Raw genomic sequence first — 21,241 nt, forward strand, 5'->3', positions numbered from 1 at the left:
GGCTATGAGATTTAGCAAAGCGATCAGTGACAGCCTTCTGAGAGGACAGTTTCAGGTGAGTAATGACGCTAGTTAGGTGGCACAGGGGGTTGGGGTGCCAGGTCTGAAGTTCAAACCCAACGTCAGACACTTACTGGCTTTGTGACACTGGACAAGTCACTTACCCCTGTTTGCCTCAGTTTCCTCATCTGTAAAATGAGCTGGAGAAGGAAATGGCAAACCACTGCAGTATCTTTGCCAAGAAAACCCCAAATGGGGTCACAAAGAGTCAGACAGGACTGAAACAACTGAACAACCACAAGATTATAATCCTAACTTCGACTGGTTGAGAAGTGAACAAGAAGAGAGAAAGTGAATACGAGTTTGACTATGAAAGAGAGGAGAGAGATAAGGGTTTTTTAAGTGTCTGAGTTTTTAACCCTGACCATTCAAGGAGGATGAAAAGAATAAGGAGTGATATGGGCTGCTTTGCTTGTACTCATGATTTTGTTGGTCTGGGGAACTCTTAGTATTGAAGGCCCTCCACTGATACAGCTCAGCCTCTCATCTGCAACCTGTAGTCTTGGAGAGCTTCCTGGGTCATTTGTCAATAGATTTGCTGCCTCTGGGCTTGAGCCTCCCCTCATCCCTACCCTTCCCCACCACTGCTGAAGAGAGACGACCATAGGGGAGGGGAGAGAAGGATTGGCCCCAGATACAGGGAGAGGAATGAGGCAGTAGAGAGGATGGTAGGAAAGATTCGAAAGAAGTTGAGGTGCTTCAGATCTCCTTTGAGCTGACTGGGAAATACCTGCTTATTCCAGTGAGGCGTCAGGGACAAGAAGGTTACTGCTCCTTCAGCGTTCAAGGGCCTCTCACTCATTAGGTTTCAGATGAGGTCAAGCTAAGGGCAGAGCCCCACACCTTGAAAGATAGACTCTGAGCTCCGTGCAACCCTGGTAAATTAGAAAAGTCCTCAGAAATAAAAAGAATGAAATTCTGCAAGGAGGAGGAAAGGTTATTACCTACCCCTGGGAAAGAAAAGGAAACAGAAGAATGAGGAATGACCAGCTCTGTGGAGGGGTGCTCTAATCAGACTGTGGACCAAAGTAGATGACAAGATGACCATCCTTTTTTTTTGTTTGTTTTTTATTGCTCACCAGAATAGTTTTCTCTTTGACAGTGGTGGCACAATGGATAGAGCACTGAGCCTGGAGTTAGGAAGACCTGAGTTCAGATCTGCCCTCAGGCACTTACTTAGTTCTGTGACTCTGGACAATTCACAAACCTCTGTTTGCCTCAGTTTCCTCATCTGTCAAATGGGGATGATAATAACACCTATTTTGCAGGGTTGTCGTGAGGATCAAATGAAATAATTTTTTGAAAGCATTTAGCTCAGTTCCAGATACAGAGTAGATGCTAGACAATTACTCATTCCCTTCCCCCTGTCTCTTCACCTCATGTGAACACAGTGCTACTTGTTTACACATCTATTCATGCCAACTTCTTAGGGTACATATTACCTTTTTTGCTGTTTTTTATTAATGTGTCATATTTTTATATTACCTTCATTTCCAAATATTTCCTCCCTTCCTTACCCAGCATGACATTTCTATAACATAGTTCTAAAGAGGAAAAAAAAAAGGTCCCAAAATGTCAAATGAATTTGAGTCCATCGCACTGTGATTCTTAAAAGCATGAAGGAAATACTGCAGGCACAGTCATTGTGTCATGGGGTCGCAAAGACCTCCTTAGGTGAATAGCTGGAAGTGACCTCAGAGGCTTGTAATCAAACCCCCTCATTTTAAAGGTGAGGTAACTGGGGACAGCTAGGTGGTGCAGTAGATAGAACACCAGCCCTGAAGTCAGGAGGACCTGAGTTCAAATCCAGCCTCAGACTAAACACTTGACACTTACTAGCTGTGTGACCCTGAGCAAGTCACTTGACCCCAATTGCCTTAAAAAAATGAGGAAACTGAGTCCCGGGGAAGTGAAGCAAAGTGGCTGAGCTCATACAGGTAGTAAGTGCCAAAGGTGGGATTGGAACCATTGGCTTGAGAACTGCTGCTCTTTCTATAACTGCTCTTTTCTGTGTTACAGAGGGAAGAAGAGGAGAATCATATGTAAAAAAAAAATGAATGATGCAAAAACAGAGATAGAAAACTTATTTTTTAGAAAGACAACGCTTAAAACAAGCAGATGAACACCTTTTGCAAAGGCATACTGCTTTTGCAAGAAAAAAAACCCCACAAGCATGAATGATAGAGGAATGTCTATCAATAACTTCGTAAGAGGAAATAGCATAAGACCATTAGAATGATTCTGTCATTGTATTCAGCCTGGGTCGCTCTGCTACTAGAAGTTCATGGCTAAGAGCAGCTGGGTGGCACAATAGATAAAGTGCCAGCCCTGGAGTCAGGATGCTTACTAGCTATGTGACCCTGGGCAAGTCATTTAACCCCCATTGCCTCCTAAAAAAAGAAGTACATGGCTGGTTCAGAACTTGTAACTAGAAAACAATATGAAGAACTTATGGAACAGGAGTTTTTTGGTGTTTTCTTCCAGTTCAGTGCAAAGTTAAGGTTCCTTGCTAAGCGCTGAGAAATATAAGACGCAAAGATTAGAGGATTGGGATTGGTCAACCAAGGGAAGAGACAGGTAGGGTACAACTACCCCTCTATATGAAGAGTTCCTTCTCGCACAGACTAGTAAATGGGTTTGTGTGTTTTCTGTTCCTCTGCTGAGGACAAACTGGGAAAGCAAGTTTAAGCTACAGGGGAAAGGATTTAGGTTAGCCCTAGCAAAAAAAAAAAAATCTGACCTTAGAATGAGGCTACTAGAGGAAGCTGTGGAATCTTATTCTCCTAAATGTTTTGTAGCAAGCACTTTATGTTTGACTCCACTCTCCCCAAGGACCACCAAGTGTAGAGGGGGAGAGTGTGCCTGCTTGGGGGAAGGGAGAAGAGATGTGTTTGGAATTCTGTCTTCATTATACCTTCCCAGTCCATATGCCTTCTTAAAAGCTTTGAAAAGGAGAATCTTCTGAAAGATGTAAAAAAAATGTGCTTAGGTTCACCACAAGGACAGGATAATATCTCAAATTCCTTCTAGTCTTAAGATTCTTAGATTCCAGGACTGAAAAAGAAAAAAGGCAGAGTAGAAAACTGGAACCTACCTGAAGGCTGAACAAGAAGGTCCTTGGGACTGCTTGGGCCAACAAGACCTGTTTCCTTCTGAGGGTAGTAGGTCATACAAGGCAGTACTGAGCAGAGATTGGGATCCTGATGCGTGTGCCAAATCAGCTGCTTTCAGATGACCACTTTAGTGCTTAGATCCAGTCCTTTTTAGTCCCCACTTCCCTCTGAATGAATGAGCCTGTAAGAGAAGAGGCCCCAGGATTAGCACCTGCCCTCCCCAGGCACTCTGGCACGTTAACCCAGGTGCTTGAGGTCACCCAATGAGGTGGCCACTCGCTTCTCTCCTTAGCCTTGCCAAGGAGATGGAAAAGAAGTTTTCTCTCTCTTAGGCTCTTTCAGTGTACCTTCCGAGCCTACGCTCCCTCGCCCTTCATCCACACTAGCATTTTTGTTGACACGAGAGCCTGGCGAATTGCTCAGCTCTTAGGGCTCTAGGAGGGGATGCTGAAGCAAATACCCTCTGCTCAAAGAGAGCCCATTATTAGGAATCCAAAAGAGGATTCCTTCTGGACACTGACATCTGGTGGCTGAAAACAGTAACTTTCCCACTTCATTATTCCCCTAAAGTAGGGTTGGCCCAAAACTAAATTATGTAGTAAGTGAAATTTCTCTTTAAACCCCCACCTTCGAACTCAGTGTTCGTTCGTGACTCTCTGTGATCAGGTTTCCTTTCTCCTTATTGTCCAGGACTCAGTCCCTTACTTCTCCGTCTCCTCTTCTTTCTGTCAAAACCTACTCTTAGGAAAGATCTGCTATCGGACACGTAGACCTTAATGTGAATTTAAGCTGCTGTTTCTTCTCCCTAAACCCACTGTGGAATAAAATATCTATCTATCTATCTATCTATCTATCTATCTATCTATCTATCTATCTATCTATCTATCTATCCCTGGTCAAAAGAATTCCAGACAGCAGTGAGCAGCTGAAGTAAAGTTTGTTTTCTTCTGTTCTGAGGAGGTAGGGGTGCGATACTGACTGGTGTCTCTTACACTGTGTTGAGTACTGGCTGTCTGTTCTGCCAATGGGTAAAGTCAAATCCTAAAAATTTTACTGAAGTGAATGTTGCCTTAGTCACGGTATCACTAATTTGTGGGGTGTAGTAGAAAGAATATTGAACTTGAAGAGAAATGGTTCCTGAGTTAGAATCCTGGCCACTTATTACCTGTGTTGCCTTGGGCAAATCACTTGCTTTTTAATAGGTCTCATTGACCTCATCTGTATAATAAGGGTATTGTTCTAGAGGACTTCTGAGGTTCCTTTCAGCTCTAGGTCTCCTAGGAGACCTGTAATGTACTGTAAAAGGACTGACTCCACTCCAGTCAGGAAAACCTGGCTTTGAATACTAGCTTAGACACTTACTAGCTATGTGACCAAAGAAAATCACTCAGCTTTTCTGAGCCTCAGGTATCTCTCTCATCCACAAAATGATCAGAATCATACCTAGAGCATATACTTCACAAAGTTGTTGTGAAGATCAGATGAGATAGTATATGGAAAGCACTTTGTAAACCATAAAGAATATATAAATACCAGTTAAGATCCTTCTCCTCCTCCTCCTCGTCATCATCATCATTTACTTGCCCCTATTGTTTTCTTGCTCATTTTTCCTCCTGAGATGGTAATAATTTTTTTGTGTAGGTCAGTGTACCTAGACTATGTCTCCCAACAAGAGACCTTCCATGAATTTCTGTGTTTGATTCTCTTCCACATCCCTACTAACAGGGGTCTTTAAACTTTTTTGATCACTGCACCTTCTTTTGTAAGAAAAATTTGAGCATGCACCCCCAATATGTGTATATTTACTTATTCATAAATTATCTTCATGTACTTCTGTGCTGATAACTGTTATAAAACTTACATAAGGATACAAAGATGAAATAATATTTGGTCTTAAAATCAATAGGGAACCATTTGAGTTTATTGAGTGGTGACATGGTCAGATATCAGAAAGTGATTTTTGGAAAAATCACTTCTGCAGCTGTAGAGAGGATCGGATTGGAGAGTGGAGAGATGTGATGGGAGAGAACCAATTAGAAGGCTATTGGAATAGTCCAGGTGTGAAAGGTGAAAAGGACCTGAATTAGGGTGGGAACTATGTTAGTGGGGAGAAGGGGACAAGTAAGTGGGAGAGATGTTGTGAAGTAGAAATGACACAATTTTGCCATAAGGTGTGAGAGAACAAGGAATAAAAGATGACACTGAGGTTGTCAATCTGGATGACTGGAAGGATGGTTGTGCCCTTGACCAAAATATGGAAATTTGGACGAGGGGTAAATTTTGGGGGGAAGGATAATATAATGAGATCTTCAAGGCAGATTACAACCATGCCTACTAACCACATGAGATTCTCTGTGTCTTACCCAAAACAAACAAGAGTAGTGGTGATTCAGAGGCAAGGGTCTTACTATTCCAGTTCTCAACACAGTGCCTGGTGCATAGTATTTAATAAATGCTCATTGACTGACTTTTTTTTCACTGCCCTAAGATGTAGCCCACCTCTGAAGAGTATAAAAGCCATGAGGTGACCTGTAAGACTGGGGGTGAGTGTGCTGAGTGAGGGGTGGAGGAGGAGTAAGTTTTCTGGTGGCATCTATGGCAGCTGTTGCTATGAGTAACCAGTTAGTAATTAGGTTATAAGTGCCCTTAGGGGCCAGTACCTGCCTGTGAAGGTGAGAGAGGGAGGATTACATTAGGATCTTACATCTTGAAGGTAGGGGAATAGTATGTAAGACAGGGAGGAATAAGGGTAGTTATGGCTATGTTGTGTATTCATACACCGATGTGGGCCATCACCAGAAGAGTGAGGTGCAAGCCATCTTCCCAACCTTCCAGTAGTTGATGACATCCCTTGAGGTGAGGCCATGGAGGAGCACACGATGGTTTCTCCTCTCGAAGTGAGTCATCTCCATTCTGTATCATGTTCTTAAATAGCACTAGCCAGTACACCAAGATTTTTTTCTCATAATAATTATAATACTGTTTTTATATTTGCAAAGTTCTTTATATAGGTTATATCCTTTGAATTGCATGCAAGCAAGCAAAACAGTCCTTGCCTTCAAGGGGCTTACCCTCAAATAGGGGCATATAGCATATATAGGGGAGTGGTGGCCAAAAAGAAGTGTTTTGAACAAGGGTATCACAGGGGTGATGAGTGGAACCATATAACAATTGACTATCCTTTCGAAGAATGTTAATGTTGAGTTGATTTGTTTTCAGAGCTAGAATTGAAAAGCAGATTGGAAGGTGGGAAGAAAGTACGTGTGAGATAGCATGGCCTGGTGGCATGGCATGATACGGGATGGAGAAAGCTGAAGAGTGGGTTTGGGCAAGATAAGAACGCTTACCAATCAGAAACTCAGTGGACCTCAAGGGTGAGAACTTCGCGTCCAGTCTGAGGTGGAGGCTCGATACCTGGACCCTTAATTTTTCACTGTTAGTCCTTACTGAACTTCATTTTGTTTGTTTTCAAGTGTTTTGAAGTTTCACCAAAGTCATTGTGAAAGGAATTCTGATCCTTTCCTTCTGAGGAGCTGGTCAGCTTTTCAGCCTTGAGGGCCTCAGCCAACTTGATGAGCCAAATTTCTTTTCTGTCACTTAGGTCATTGATGAAAATGCCATAAAACACTCCACTCAAATGACATAAAACACTTTCCTGCGTCGCACCTCCTAGCATGGCCCCTAAGTCAGCAGTGATTCAACTGTAACCTCTCTGGTTTTGCCTTGTAACCAAATGTGTACCCACCTAATAACTATGTGGTGTAGACATTTTCGTGACGTATTGAGGATGTGTCATGTAGGATAGAATTCAAAGCCTTGCTAAAACTGAAAAAGAATACCTGTAATGCCTTCTATTTCCAAGGCCTAATATTCAGAAAGGAGTTGGTTTAGCTTTGGTGAGGAGGGGATTGTTTGTTTGTTTACTTCCCAGGCTGTGCTTGTAATCTGTACTTAGGAAGTTGTTTGCAAATTGAATTTATAAAGATTTTTCCAAGTGTTTTCTTATAAAAGATAACATTCATTCAACAGACATTTACTGGATACCGGCTATGTACCATGCTTAGTATCAGAGGTTTCCAGTTTTCAGGCTGACACCCCTAGATATTTCTAAATCTAGTGTTCTCATTGATGATATTGTGGTTTTTAAAGTTCTTCCCAAGTCTTGTTTAAATTTGAAAGATACAGGTGATAATTTCTTAATCATCACTTTAAAGGGAAGAAATCAATAGAGATAATGGAATCATCTACGTTAAGGTCTTTTAAAATAAGATAATGCTAGTCCTTTAGGGATAGTGTAATGCTGTTTCCTACCTCTAAGAAGGGAGTACTGGATTAAATTGACCTGTCTAGGTTCCCTAAAGGTCATATGAATGAAAAGGTACTGGATTAGGCCTATTAGCACAGGTTCCTAAAAGAAATTAGTCTGAAGATAACTAAGAATTTTCATCAAAAATATATTCCAAAGCAGTAGTATTACATTTTTTGAACCCTCACTCAATAAATGCCTCTTGTTTCTGTGCTGGTAAGTATAAGGATGATTGGGAAACATTTTTGCAAACCTATTTCTAAGAACCCTTCTGACTCTAAAATTCTCCAGTTCTTAAGACTTATTTGTTGACAATGATGAAACAGTAAATTTTGATCATCAGTAAGGTATAATCATTCTGATAGCAACTGGATCTAGGAGTATGGAAGCCACCTTCCTCAAATGGAAATTGAGATAATCTGCCTCAGCTCCATTGCAGACAGTAAGGAGGGGGACAGGGCGTAAAGGGGAGGTAGTGAGAGTGTGTGAAATGCACTTTGTATGAATGAATGCAAGAGGAACATTACTCGTGAAGGCCAAAGGGTCACTTTGGCTGGAAAGGACAAGTTATACATGCCAAGTACATCAGAAGGAAGATGTGCACTTACTAGAGGGGCACAAAAACAAATGGGCAGATTGTCCCCCAACATAGCAAAGCACTCTTGGTTGTGGGGAGCCCGTAGCAGGGATGAGGGAGGGTGGTCCCTGACTGTGCAATCCTCTCTCCATGACAGCTGTGCAGAGGTACAGAGATAACTACTCCCAGTATATTACACACAGCAGGGAAGCAAGCTGCTGCCCCGTGCTCCCTTAAAGAGTTCATCCCAAGCGAACAAAACAGGCATTATGGAGCCAGCGGGAGAAGATCAGAGAATCATCCTTCTCTTTCACATACTGCTTGCAAAGAGGACGATAGTGAGTGGGTAAATGTGACTAATTGTGAGGCTTCTGGGAGGGAATAGGGGAATTCCTTGTAACTGGGGAAAGGAAGTGATAGGAAGTGAGCCATCAGACCTAAGTGAGGATGGCTAATCTCACCACCCTGGCAAATAAAGCACAAACAAACCTCGTAGGCAACAGATTGAGGGCTACTCATTACAGCCCATCCTCCCTTTAAAGTTTTGAAGTTAAGGTGAAATTAATATAATCAGGTACAGAAAAGGAGATACATAGTCCCGTCATTGGAGAAGTAATAATGCTTTAACTCGCCTCCAAAATGGGGATACTTTTACCTTGTTCTTCAGGACTCCACACTCCTCAGAAGAATGCACTGCTAAGTAAATACTGCTTAGACCCATTGTGTCCTAGGAAAAGAGCTAGAGCAAGGAAACTGAGGGTGATGGGCAGACAGAGAGAGAGATAGAGAAGACAGTCCAAAGGCAAAGAAACTGAGGGTGATGGGCAGACAGAAAAACGGGGTTAGAGAAGAAAACTTTCCAGAAGTGTTTGCCACACATATTCTTTCTTACTATAGGGCAGAAATTCTTAAAACTTGTTGTGTGTCATGGACTGCATTAGCAGTCTGGTAAAGCCCATGAACCCTTTCTTGGAAATAATTGTTGGGGGGTTTTCTGTTCAAGTTCAGAGACCCCCTGAAGTCTCCAAGAAACTGGGGTTGCAAGGTCTCCAATCTTACCTGAGCCCCATGTCACCCAAAGACCATGTTTCTGAGAACTCACGTTTAGAGCGCCTACCCTAGCTTAGAAGACGAGCACAGGGAAATGCTAACTAAGCAAGTAAAATGAAAAAGTGGGGAGTGACCCCGAGGGAGGGGGAAGTGCTCTCCAGGTTTCGGGTTGGTTTCATGCTCTGCTTATAAAAAAAAAAGTTGAGAACCCCTGGGATTTATTTTGCAAATTGTATATGGCACAATCTTGCATACATTTCCTCCTCTGTTCACTGATTTAGGAATTCAAGACTGTTGCCAGTAACAGTGAAGAAAGGAGACTGAATACTGGGATGAGCCCATGGCTGCCATTTATATTGGGTGGGATGAGGGTGGTAAGGTCACATAGGTATGATTTTCACTTCTCTCTCTTCCTCTTAATTTTGCCTGGTGATGTGTTTTGGCTCCTTGGTTCCGCTAGAACCATTATAGTTGCCAGTTTCTCTTTTCTGCTGATTCCCAGCAGAGTCTCCTCCTTGGCTCTAGCGAGAATCATGTTACTTCAGAAGGATATTTGGACATTTTCCCAGGGACTTGAGGGCTACCCTGTATTTTTCTAGGGAGGAAAAAAGTGACCAAGTAAGTAATCAAAAGTAGCAGCTGCCAGGTTCTGTCTCCTCTGCACCATAGCCTTGGTCTATGAGATGTCTTAGACCCTTGAATATTGCACCCCAGAGAAAGTGTACCATTCCTGCCACCCCCCAAAGTTCCACTTCATAGCTTGGCATCATGGAACTTTGCCAGGCAGAAGTCCCACACTGACCACATTATATTTGGAATTCTTTGATAGATGTTTGTCCAGATTCTCTCCAAATTCTGCCTTCTTCCAAAATAAAACTGAGGCTAGAAAGAATTGGATGTTGCTATTTTTCAGGCTCCTGATGAGTTCTCCTATTGGGTGTCTTCATTCTGATTCTGCTATCAGCCTCTATATATTGAGGTTTTCAGGGCAGGGGGTAATTAGGGCCCAGCAGAGTTTCTAGGAACACTAACTAGCAGCTTAAGAATAGTAAATAATCACTCCACTATCCATTGGCAGAAAGCTCAAAATAGGAGATAGGTAATAGGTATGTTATCTATCCTGGTCAAAGTGTAAGTAAACATAATTGGGATGACAGAGTTCTAAGGAGATGAAACAATTGACATTTTTCCTAAGAATTGGACTGGTTACATCTGTAATTTTGTGGCTGATTTGGGGAAGTCAGGTCTTAGCTGGATATTCACTTTGGGAGGAAAATACAGCATGCTACATTAAACACTTAATTTTTCTTGTGTATTTGCATCAATTCTCATAATATCCTTGGGTTATTCTATTCAAGTAAAAATGTTTCGAAGGCATTATGTACCTAGCACTTTGCAAATAGGTAAAGGAGGGCCCCAAATGGCTCAGAAGGCTGCATGCTGCAGTGGGAAAAGAACTGATTTTGGAGTCAGAGGACCTGAGTTCAAATCCTAATTCTGCCCCTTACTACCTCTGTGACTTCAGACAAATGACTTAACCTCTCCGTGACTCACCTTTCTCATCTGTTAAATATGGCATTTAGATGCCTTGTAAGGACCTTTTGTTTCTAAATCTGTAATCCTGTGGTCTTTGACTTACACAAAGTTTTCAAGCAAGAAATTAGACTAGAACTGAGAAGTTTAGATTACCTTTCCTGAACTTTATTTGGTAGATAGACTCATTATCATTATAAGTGTTCACGTTTCTGTTGCCTCCATACAGAGGGCTTTCCTCACAACTCCAAAATTTTGGTTAGTAAAAACAAGGATTATTATCATCATTTTTCATGTGAGGAAGCTAAGACTCCTGGATAATTGACTTGTCCAAGGTCATATAGCTCTAATAGGTGGTAAAACCAGGAATATAATTCTGTTGGTTCAAAACCCCAATGTGTTTTCCATTATGCCACACCTTTCTTTGAGGCAACTAGGTGACTCAGTGGATAGAGTGCCTGGACCTGGGGTCAAGAAGATTTAAATTTAAATCCACCCTCAAACCCTTACTAGGTGTGAGACCTGGGCAGGTCACTTAACCTTGTTTTCCTCAGTTTCCCTAGCACTTACAACACTTACCTCAAAGAGTTGTTTCAAAGATCAAATGAAATAATATGTAAAGCATTTAGCACAGTGCCTGGCATTTAGTAGGTGCTACTCAATGCTAATTCCCTTCCCTTTTATCCAAAGATGGATGACAAAGAAAACAGAAGGGCAGTTAGAAGAGATGTTGATAGCTTCTTGGTCAAGGACTTAGATGTGCTACGTAGCACCTTATCCATACTCAAAGAACAGAAATAAATAGTAATAGAAATAGAAATAAAAGGCAGCATATTAGAAAAAGGAGTAGGGATGAAATCAGTGGTTATCATTAATCAGCTATCAGGTATGCAGAAAGAAGGAAGGAAGGAAGGAAGGAAAAGAAAGGGAAAAGTTCCTAGTAATCCTAAGTTCCCTGGTACAGGTTATAACTTTGGGGTTTTGTTTTATGTGTATATGGGGTTTTCATTTTTCTCATTTATTTTTAGATTAGAAGGTTTGCAAGTTCTCTTTTTCAGTGTTGTTTTGGTCTTTCAATGTGTTTGAGTGCTTTGAGATGAGAATTTAGAAATTAGCAGATGTCCACTTGTGTCTATAATAGTTTAGACACCATTTTACCTACCCTGGAAATCCTTGAAATAGTAATGGTTTCATGTCTTACCCCAAACCACCAGCCTGCTTGTTTTCATTGAAAGACCTAGAGTCTTGTAAAACTTTTTCTTAGTCCAAGGAGAAGAGCGTTCTAGAAAGAATCCAGGAGTGGGCAGACTCCGGATTCCCAACCAGCACAGTGGATTTGTCAGGTCCAATATTTGCCTTCCAAGATGTTGAGAATCTGTGAACAGCATCTGTGCTGCTATTTAAAAAAAGGGAGGAGGCTAGGGACAAAAGAGGTATCATAATAATTTATTAAATTAATAAGTTAATCAAATAAACATTTCATGAAATTTAGAGAAGGGGGAACTCGTTATCTCTATGGACATAAAATATTCTTCCCTAACTCCGTGCCATTTCTAGGAGTAGTAATAATAATAATAATAGTTGAAATTTATTTAGCATTTTAATGTTTACAAAATGCTTTAAATGCATTATTTCATTTGATCCTCACGCCAGTCCTGTGAGGTAAGGACTATTATGATCCCATTTCACACACGAGGAAAATAAGTCTGAGAAGCTAAATGAGGTGCCCAAGATCACACAACTATTAAGTGTGTGAAGGCAGGATTTGAACCAAGAGCTTCTTGACTCCAAGTCTAGCACTCTAGCACCGTGCTCCCTTAAAGAGTTCATCCCAGATGAACAAAACAGGAATTATGGAGCCTGGCGCCTCTCAGACACCCTTTTAGTGGCTGCTGGACCATAAAGACTTAATCGTATATCGTCCATCATGATATATTCCTAAGTAGACTTGGGTGCTCAGCTCCTGGCTCACAGATCAGCCAGGATCTAAAGAAGGAGCCTGAGTTTTGAGGGGAGAATGGAGAGGTTCCCCTGGAGCCTGTATGGAGATTTAAAGGAATCTTGACCCTTTTCTTTCAGGGACCTAACCTAGGGCCAAGCCCCTCATAGATCCCTAGGAATGACTAACGCCATTTAAAAAGTCCTGTGCTCAGGTATTATGGAAGAAATGGCTATGACTAGTGCTAATTCTAAGGAGTGAAAGTACACCTTCATGTACTGCCTTTTTAAAATTCATCATGGAAAGAAAGCTGCCAGCTTCTGAGAATTGCCCATTTACATAACTCGCTGACTAAAATGGGATATTAGATAATGTTACACAGCGGCTCACTCAATTTTAGCCCGTTCCCAGGATATGAGAGTAATCCAGAAGCCTTCAGACAGCATGTTGTGCAGTCCTCTGGCCTGAAGCCATCCCATCATGTTGTGTGATCCTGTCAGCACTCCCAAGCTGAGCAGATGTCAGGCCTGATCAGGAGGAGGATGGGAGTCTTAGCTGCATGCTAGAGCAAGTGAGGAGAGTGTTTCAGCAAGTGGCACACTTTCTTTGGTAACAACCAGCATCTCTCCTTGAGCATCACAGCAGGGACATTGTGCCCACCAAAGGTGCTGTCTTACAGATGAGACCAACTTAAAGAGATGGGGGAGGAGGACGCAGTGTGGTGATCCGTGGCCATCAAGCAGGATGTGGGTGGGAGAGAAGGAAGAGGTCAGCTTTGATGCCATTCTTGGTCCCGTGCCTGACCTGAGATACCAGTTTTCCTCCTGGTCATGAATCTCCGTTCCCAGCAACTCCCTACAGCCCACATCACCAGGGTTATTACAAATGAGTGATCATGGAGTGGCTTTGCAGCTGACATGGGGTCGGGTAAACATCTCCCCTCAGTGGACATGATGCATCAAAGAAAGAATTTGTGTTTGTTTCTTTGTTTTGCAGTGTTCCTGTTCCTATAGTCAGTTTAGAGAAAATTCCTAACCTAGTGAAGGCAGACGGTGCCAATGTCAAAATGAACTCAGCAACCACTACTCCTGTGACCTCTGCCACCTCTTCCTCTGCCGTGCCTACCCCACCTTTAGTTAAACCGGTGTTGATGTCCAAGCCGGTGCCACCATCACCAGAGAAGATATTGAATGGCAAAGGAATCGTATCTCCCTCAGTAGACAAGAAACACCAAAATGGCACCAAAAGCAACAAGCCTTACAAGAGACTTTCAGGTAGGTCCCAGCACCTTCTGAGTCTGGCAGCCTGCTGGCCCCCTCCCTCTCCCCAGCTGAGTGGCTGCCACTCCCACTCCTATCAGCCCTGGCACCTCCAAGTGAGGTCCTTCTTCCTGTGAAAGGGGAGCTGCAAGTGGGATTGACCTGCAAAGAGCCCCCACTGGGAAGATCATTCATTCACAAAATCCTAGCTTAAAATGGCTTTGCTGTTACCAGGATCCAGTTAAATCTGTGTGTTTGCTTAAGTGCCCTGTCTTCCAGCCTAAAGAACTAATGGAGGCCATTCTAGCCACACAATAACAACAACAATAAATCCGAATAATTTCCAGGGCCACTGTAGTCATCTAGTTCTGCACAGACATTTTCTGCTGACAGACAGGCTCATTGACTCACTCTAGTAACTTTCAACAGTGGCTTAGGAAAACTCTCAATGACATCTCTCAAAGAGCTCAGTAGAGATTAGGGATGGTCATGCCAATAGGTTTCAAAGGAGGAAATTCAGCCTCTGCCCTTTTTCATGGTAGGTTTCCAAGTTCATTCTGGGTTTTCCTACTCCAGCTTCCGCCACATGATTGGTTCAGTGTTCTCTTTTTTAAAAGCCCAAGCCAGAGCTGTTGACAGTGGCTTTTGTCATTGGAATTAGCTTCAGTGCTCCCCAGAGCAGTCACTTGAGCAGCCCTGCCTGGCCACCTCTGAGTTGGTTCCCTGTAGAACTGAGTGATCTCTCAAACTGTTTTGTTTTGTTTTTCCAGCAGGATTCCCTACGTGAATGGGGCATTGGTTTAGATTTGTCAGCTCAAGTGCCATAGAAGATAGTGTGGGTGCAAGACCCATATTGACAATAAGCTAAAAGAAAGACCACACTGGGGTGACGAATAGTGGGGCGGGGGGTTATACAGAATATTATCTGTAGTAGAGACGCCACTAAAAATAAGACTTTGGACCCACTAGATTCCAGAAAAAGTTAGTGAATCAAGTTTGACAGCCTTAAATAGTTCAGTGTGTGCTATTCATCGGCATGACAAGGTTTAGGGTCAGGGACTCAGGTTTTCTTATACTGATACTGCCTCACAGACTCCATGCCCCAGCTATTCTTCCTAATGGGAATTTACACTTTTGTCTCACAGAAGTGAATGGAAAGTTTTTTTTAAACAGTGCAGACATAGACATGATATTTCCAAAAGCATTCACTTCATTTTCTATGACAAATGTGTGATCCTGGACACCAGTCTGGATTTTTGTTACTGCTATTTGGAGGAAGGGGAAGGGAAGAAAGGTTGTTGTCATTGGTTTGTTTTGGTTTTTGATGGTGTATTTTTTTTATCTCTCTGCCTTTCTTCTGTTTCTTCCACCTCTCTTTCACACTTGGCAGCCATCTTTCTGCCCCTGCCTGAATGGCCCAGCTCCAAAGCAATGTGAGGTGTTTGCTCTGTGGGGGGGGGGCAAGGAGGGAGTGGGGGTGCTTGAGGGCTCCACACCAGGGTAGGGCTGACTGCCTTCTACCTTGGCTTCTTTCTTAATGACTTCAGAGCAGCTCACAGGGAAACGGGTGCCCCCAGTCCTAACTGTTTTCAGCTCTTAAAAATGAAGCAAAAATAAAAGGCACTTTGGCAGAAACCTGCTGGGGAATTTGGCTTAGGACTAAAGCCTGTTTTATTCACACCCCTCCTCCACCCCCCCCACCCCCACTCCCATCTCCATTTCTTTAAAATGGAACACTTCCATTCACTAGTTTCAGACTTTGTACCAGCAACCATCCAGACAGATTTTCAGAGTCTTAGCAAAATCTGCTCAGTTTACAACTAGCCCCCCCACACACACCAGCACCCTTCCCCCATTCCACTCCATTATAGAAACCATCCAGGCCCTCCATTAAGTTCATTTATCCCATAGTCAGTTTCTACCCACACAAATACCACCACCCCCTCCACCACCATCCATATACTGGGGAGCATTTGTTGTGATCATTTTCAAAATAATAGCTAAATTTATAGCTATTTTGAGGTTTGTTAAGCATTTACATACATTATCTCATTTGATCCTTAGCAGGGTAAAGTTGGTTCTGCTGGCATCCCAACTTACACATGAAGAAACTGAGGCTAAGAAAAGTTAAGTGATATGCCAGGGTCACATAGCTAGTATGTGTCTGAAGCAGGTCTTCCCTATTTCATTCCTGTTCTCTGTTCCCTACACCATGGTGCCATAGCATATTGGGTCCAAACTCTTTATTTTATAGATAAGGAAAAGAGGTGAAATGACTCTTCCGACTCCTAATCATTCAGTCCTCTGTTCTTTCCGCTGCCTCAGCTGACAGCAGAATCTGTTTCAAGATGGCTTCTAAGATGAGGCAAAGTCCTTCAGTGGCATAAGCTATCAGAAGGGAACAGTCCCTGCAGTATCACCTAGAACAGCTTCCTTAATTTGATGAATGAGGACATTTGGGTGAAGGGATTAAATGACTTGCCCTGGAGTCCTACGACTAATTAGTAGTATTACTAAGACAAACTAGGACTCAGCACATGTAGCCCAGGGTTCTTTATGTCACCCTACATTGTCCCTCTTACATAGAGCAGCAATTTTAAAACTGCATCTGAATAAATCCACAGGTTTCTGAGGAGCTTCCTGGCCTCTGCTCTCCAAGAAAGCCAGGAAAATGAATTCAATGATGGGCTCCATTAGGAGAGTGCAGGCTTCCAGGAATGAGGAGGATGTAGCTCTGTTGTACAGAGCACATCTGCAATGTTGTGTTGATCCTGGGAGCCACATTTTAGGAAGGACATGGAGAACTGGAAGTGGCCAGTAGAGGGCAGCCAGGATGGTCATAGAATTATGGATAGAACTAGAGCTATAAACAGGCCCCAGGGCCTACAGTCCAAAGATCCCCTCATCTTATAAATAAGCAGACAGGTCATGGGAGATTGAGTGATTTGCCTGAGGTCACCTAGGGTGTGTCACAGGTGGGATTCGGACTCAATGTTGAAGGGTTTCAAATTCATACCATAAAAGAAATCAGTTGAAGAAACTGTGGTTATTTAGCTTAGAGAAAGAAAAGTCATGATCACTGTCTTCAAATATTTCAAAGGTTTTCATAAGAAAGGGGGGTTAGATGTTGCTTAGCAGTAGAGAAAAGAACTAGTTGCAAAGTAGAAGGTACATGTTTGGGTTTGAAAAACTTCCTAAAAATCAGAGCGATCTAAATATGGGATGTCATGTCTTGAACAAAGTGGATTCTTCCCCCTTTTGGAGCCCTGAAGCAGTGGCTCTATGACCACATGTTCAGTATGTTAGAGAATTCTTTTTTTCCCCAGTTGAACTGAATGGCCACTGAAGTGCCTTCTAACACAGAAATTCTGTAATTCTGCGATCCCTGCTGAACTGGATTCAGTGGGAGAAATTGAGAATGGACACTGTGGAAAAGTCACATGTCCCAGGAGATGTGAATGTTTCAGAGAAATTGGCAAGTCAAGCTTATCCCTTTTATTAATGTGGGTGGCCCTTGTCACAAAATATGAAAAGGAAACTAGCTACAGATTCGTCAAGTCAAGTAGCAACAACAGCTGACATTTATAAAGCACATGAAGGTTTGCAAAGCACTTTACAAATAGTACCTAATTTTGTTCTCACAACCACCCTTATTACACCCCATTTTGCAGACAAAGAAACTTGCTCAGGATAGTACAGCTATTCGCCTGACTCCAGGTCCAACATTCTATCCACTGTGCCACCTAGCTGCCTCTAAACATTTAACCAGCATTTGTTAAGTGACTACTATGTGCCAGGAACTGTGGTAAACATTGGAGACAAAGAGAAAGGCCAAAACAGCCACTGCCTTCAAGAACCTCAGAGTTTCATGGGGGCTAGAACATGTATGAACTATGTACAGACAACTGAGGGAAGGCGTTAGCATTTAAGGAGTAGGAAAGGTGGGGTTTTAGCTGGGACTTGGAGGAAGCCGTTAGGTGGAGAGCATTGCAGACATGGAGGAGTGCCAGTGAAAATGCATAAAGTGGGGAGGTGAGTGTCTTGTACAAGGAATAACAAAGACATTATTGAATTGTAGAGTATGTGGACAGAAATAAGATGGAAGAAGAATGGAAAGGTAGGAAGCTGGCCAGGTTGCAAAGGGCTTAAGGGCCAGACAGAGAATTTTATACCTGATCCTGGAGGCAATACAGAGCCATTGGATTTGATTGAATAGGAGAGTGACATGTTCAGATGTGTACCTTAGGACCATCTTTCCTTGGGTCTGTCTTCTATCATCCAGGGGCCTCAAGCACCATAGCAATCCTGGACCCAGTAAATGGCTTCAGGACTCTCCTCTTCCTGTATCTTCCAGGAGTCACACCCAAACATGAGAAATTAGCCATGGGGGGGAAGGGGGGGCGGAACCAAGATGGCGGAGTGAAAGCAGTGACTTGCTTGAGCTCTCCCCCAAATATCTCCAAATACTCATAAAAAATGTCTCTAAACAAATTCTGAAGCAGCAGAACCCACAAAAAGACAGAGTGAAACAAATTTCCAGCCCAAGACAACCTGGATGATTGATCAGAAAGGTGTATTGTGCCGGGCTGGGAGCACAGCACAGCACAGCGTGGGCATGCAGGCCGCAGCAAACCTGGAGCAGGCCTCAGAGGACTGAATCTCGGGAAGCTGTGGAGGTTTCCAGACTCCTCAATCCACGAATGCCAAAGACAACTTAGAAGGTCAGTGGGAAAAGTCTGTTTCTGTTGGTGCTGAGAAAGGAAGGTGGGGTTTCAGCTCCATTCCCCAAGAGCTCGGCCCTGGGGGGGCAGCTGCTTCCCGAGCTTCCGGCCCACAGACTGAGGGGGAATCCAGTGGCTGATCAGAGAGGGACTGCAGGGATCTCTTTGCCAGTGCTGAGGCAGGAATCTCTTGCTTTGCCCTGTTTGGATCTGGGTCACAGTTCTGGGCGCAGTGCTGGGGTGAGGAGGACGCTGGCTTGGTGGAGCTTGAGTGGTGGAGAGGAACCCTCCTCACAGTTACAGGACAGAAAGGATACTTGTGGTCACAGGCCAGGAAAGGAGTAAACACCTCGCCCCTTATCATACCACCTTGGAAGAACTGAAAATTTACAGGTCCCTACAAGTATCTCTGAAAACAGCTGTACAAACCCCCTGAAGCTTGAGACAGTACATTCTCCACATTGGAAACAGACTCTTACCTTAACAAAGAGTTTAAAACTCAAGTAATTGGCTGGGATCATGAGCAAGCAGTGCAAAAAGAGTCAGACTATATTATCTTACTTTGGTGAAAAGAAGATCAAAATATACAACCAGAAGAAGACAACAAAGTCAAAGCTCCTACATCCAAAGCCTCCAAGAAAAATATGAATCAGTCCCAGGCCTTGGAAGAGCTCAAAAGGGATTTTGAGAAGCAAGTAAGGGAAGTAGAGGAAAAAGAAAAATGAGAGTGATGCAAGAAAATCATGAAAAACAAGTCAACAGCTTGCTAAAGGAGACCCAAAAAAATACTGAAGAAAATAACACCTTAAAAAATAGCCTAACCCAAATGGCAAAAGAGGTCCAAAAAGCCAATGAGGAGAAAATGCCCTAAAAAGAAAAATTGGCCAAATGGAAAAGGAAGTCCAAAAGCTTACTGAAGAAAATACTTCCTTAAAAATTAGAATAGAGCAATTGGAAGATAGTGACTTTATGAGAAATCAAGACACAGTAAACAAATCCAAAAGAATGAAAAATTAGAAAACAATGTGAAATATCTCATTGGAAAAACAACTGACCTGGAAAATAGATCCAGGAGAGAGAATTTAAAAATTATTGGACTATCTGAAAGCCATGATCAAAAAAAGAGCCTAGACATCATCTTTCAAGAAATTATCAAGGAAAACTGCCCTGATATAGTAGAACCAGAGGGCAAAATAGAAATTGAAAGAATCCACAGATCTCCTCCTGAAAGAGATCCCCAAAGTAAAACTCCTAGGAATATTATAGCCAAATTCCAGAGTTCCCAGGTCAAGGAGAAAATATTACAAGCTGCCAGAAGGAAAAATTCAAGTACTGTGGAAACACAATCAGGATAACACAAGATTTAGCAGCTTCTACATTAAAGGACCGCAGGGCATGGAATATAATATTCTGGAGGGCAAAGGAGATAGGATTACAACCAAGAATCACCTACCCAGCAAAACTGAGTATAATCCTTCAGGGGAAAAAATGGTCATTCAGTGAAATAGAGGACTTTCAAGCATTCTTGATGAAAAGACCAGAGCTGAATAGAAAATTTGACTTTCAAATACAGGACTCAGTGGAACATGAAGAGGTAAACAGGAAAGAGAAATCATAAGAGACTTATTAAGATTGAACTGTTTACATTCCTGCATGGAAAGATGATATTTGTAACTCATGAGACCTTTGTCAGTATTAGGGTAGTTGGAGGAAAAAAATTGTATGTATGTATATATAGATAGATAGATAGAGGGCACAGGGTGAGTTGAAGATTAAGGGGTCATATCTGGAGAATAAAATTAAGGGATGAGAGAAGATTATACTCGGAGAAGAAGAAAGGGAGAGGTAGAATGGGGTAAATTATCTCACAAAAAAAAACAGAAAAGAAAAGTCTCTTACAGTGGAGGGGAAATGGGGGAAGGTGAGAGGGAATGAGTGAATCTTATTCTCATAGGATTTGGCTTCAGGAGGGAATAACATACACATTCAATTGGGTATGGAAATCTGTCTTAACCTACAGGAAAATTGGGGGAGAAGGGGACAAGAGAGGGGGATGATAGAGAGGAGGGCAGATTGGGAAAGGGGTAATCAGAAGTAAATACTTCTGAGGAGGGACAGGGTCAAAAGAAAGAATAGAATAAATGGGAGGGCAGGATAGGATTAAGGGAAATAGAGTTAGTTTTTCACAACATGTTTACTATGGACGTGTTTTGTATAACTGCACATGTCTAACCTATATTGAGTTGCTTGCCTTTTCAATGAGGGTGGGTGGGGAGGGAGGAAGAGAGAAAATTTGGAACCCAAAATTTTAAAAACATATGTTTAAAAAAAATGTTTTCACATGCTACTGGGAAATAAGAAATATAAGAAATGGGGTACAGAAGTCTATCCTGCCCTACAAAATAGAAGGGGAAGGGGATAAGAGAAGGAGAGAGAGATAGAAGAGAGGACAGAGTAGGGGAAGGGATATTCAGAATGCATGCCGTCTTGGGGCGGGGGGAGAGGGGGAGATGGGGTGAAAATTTGGAACTCAAAAACTTGTGGAAGTGAATGTTGAAAACTACAAGTAAATAAATTTATGTTAAAAAAAAAACAATAAAAATGAGAGTGAAGCAAGGGGGAAAAAAAAAGAAATTAGCCATCCAACGCTGCTCTGTGTAATTCCTGTGGATTAGTGTCTATT

At 42.5% G+C, this 21,241-nt stretch overlaps 1 protein-coding gene across 9 annotated transcripts in view; it reads left to right on the plus strand.

Moving 5' to 3' along the window:
* The window catches only part of ATXN7L1 (ataxin 7 like 1), a 258,320-nt gene that overhangs the window by 207,079 nt on the left and 30,000 nt on the right, over nt 1-21,241 (plus strand). For all 9 annotated transcript variants that reach the window (XM_020984562.2, XM_020984561.2, XM_078154441.1 and 6 more), the window contains one exon: nt 13,575-13,852. In XM_020984562.2, the coding sequence (XP_020840221.1) occupies nt 13,575-13,852 (278 nt within the window). The remainder of the gene's footprint in view (nt 1-13,574; nt 13,853-21,241) is intronic.

The sequence above is a fragment of the Phascolarctos cinereus genome, unplaced genomic scaffold, assembly GCF_003287225.1.
Source record: "Phascolarctos cinereus isolate Bilbo 61053 unplaced genomic scaffold, phaCin_HiC Scaffold_1;HRSCAF=81, whole genome shotgun sequence".
Lineage (NCBI taxonomy): Eukaryota > Metazoa > Chordata > Mammalia > Diprotodontia > Phascolarctidae > Phascolarctos > Phascolarctos cinereus.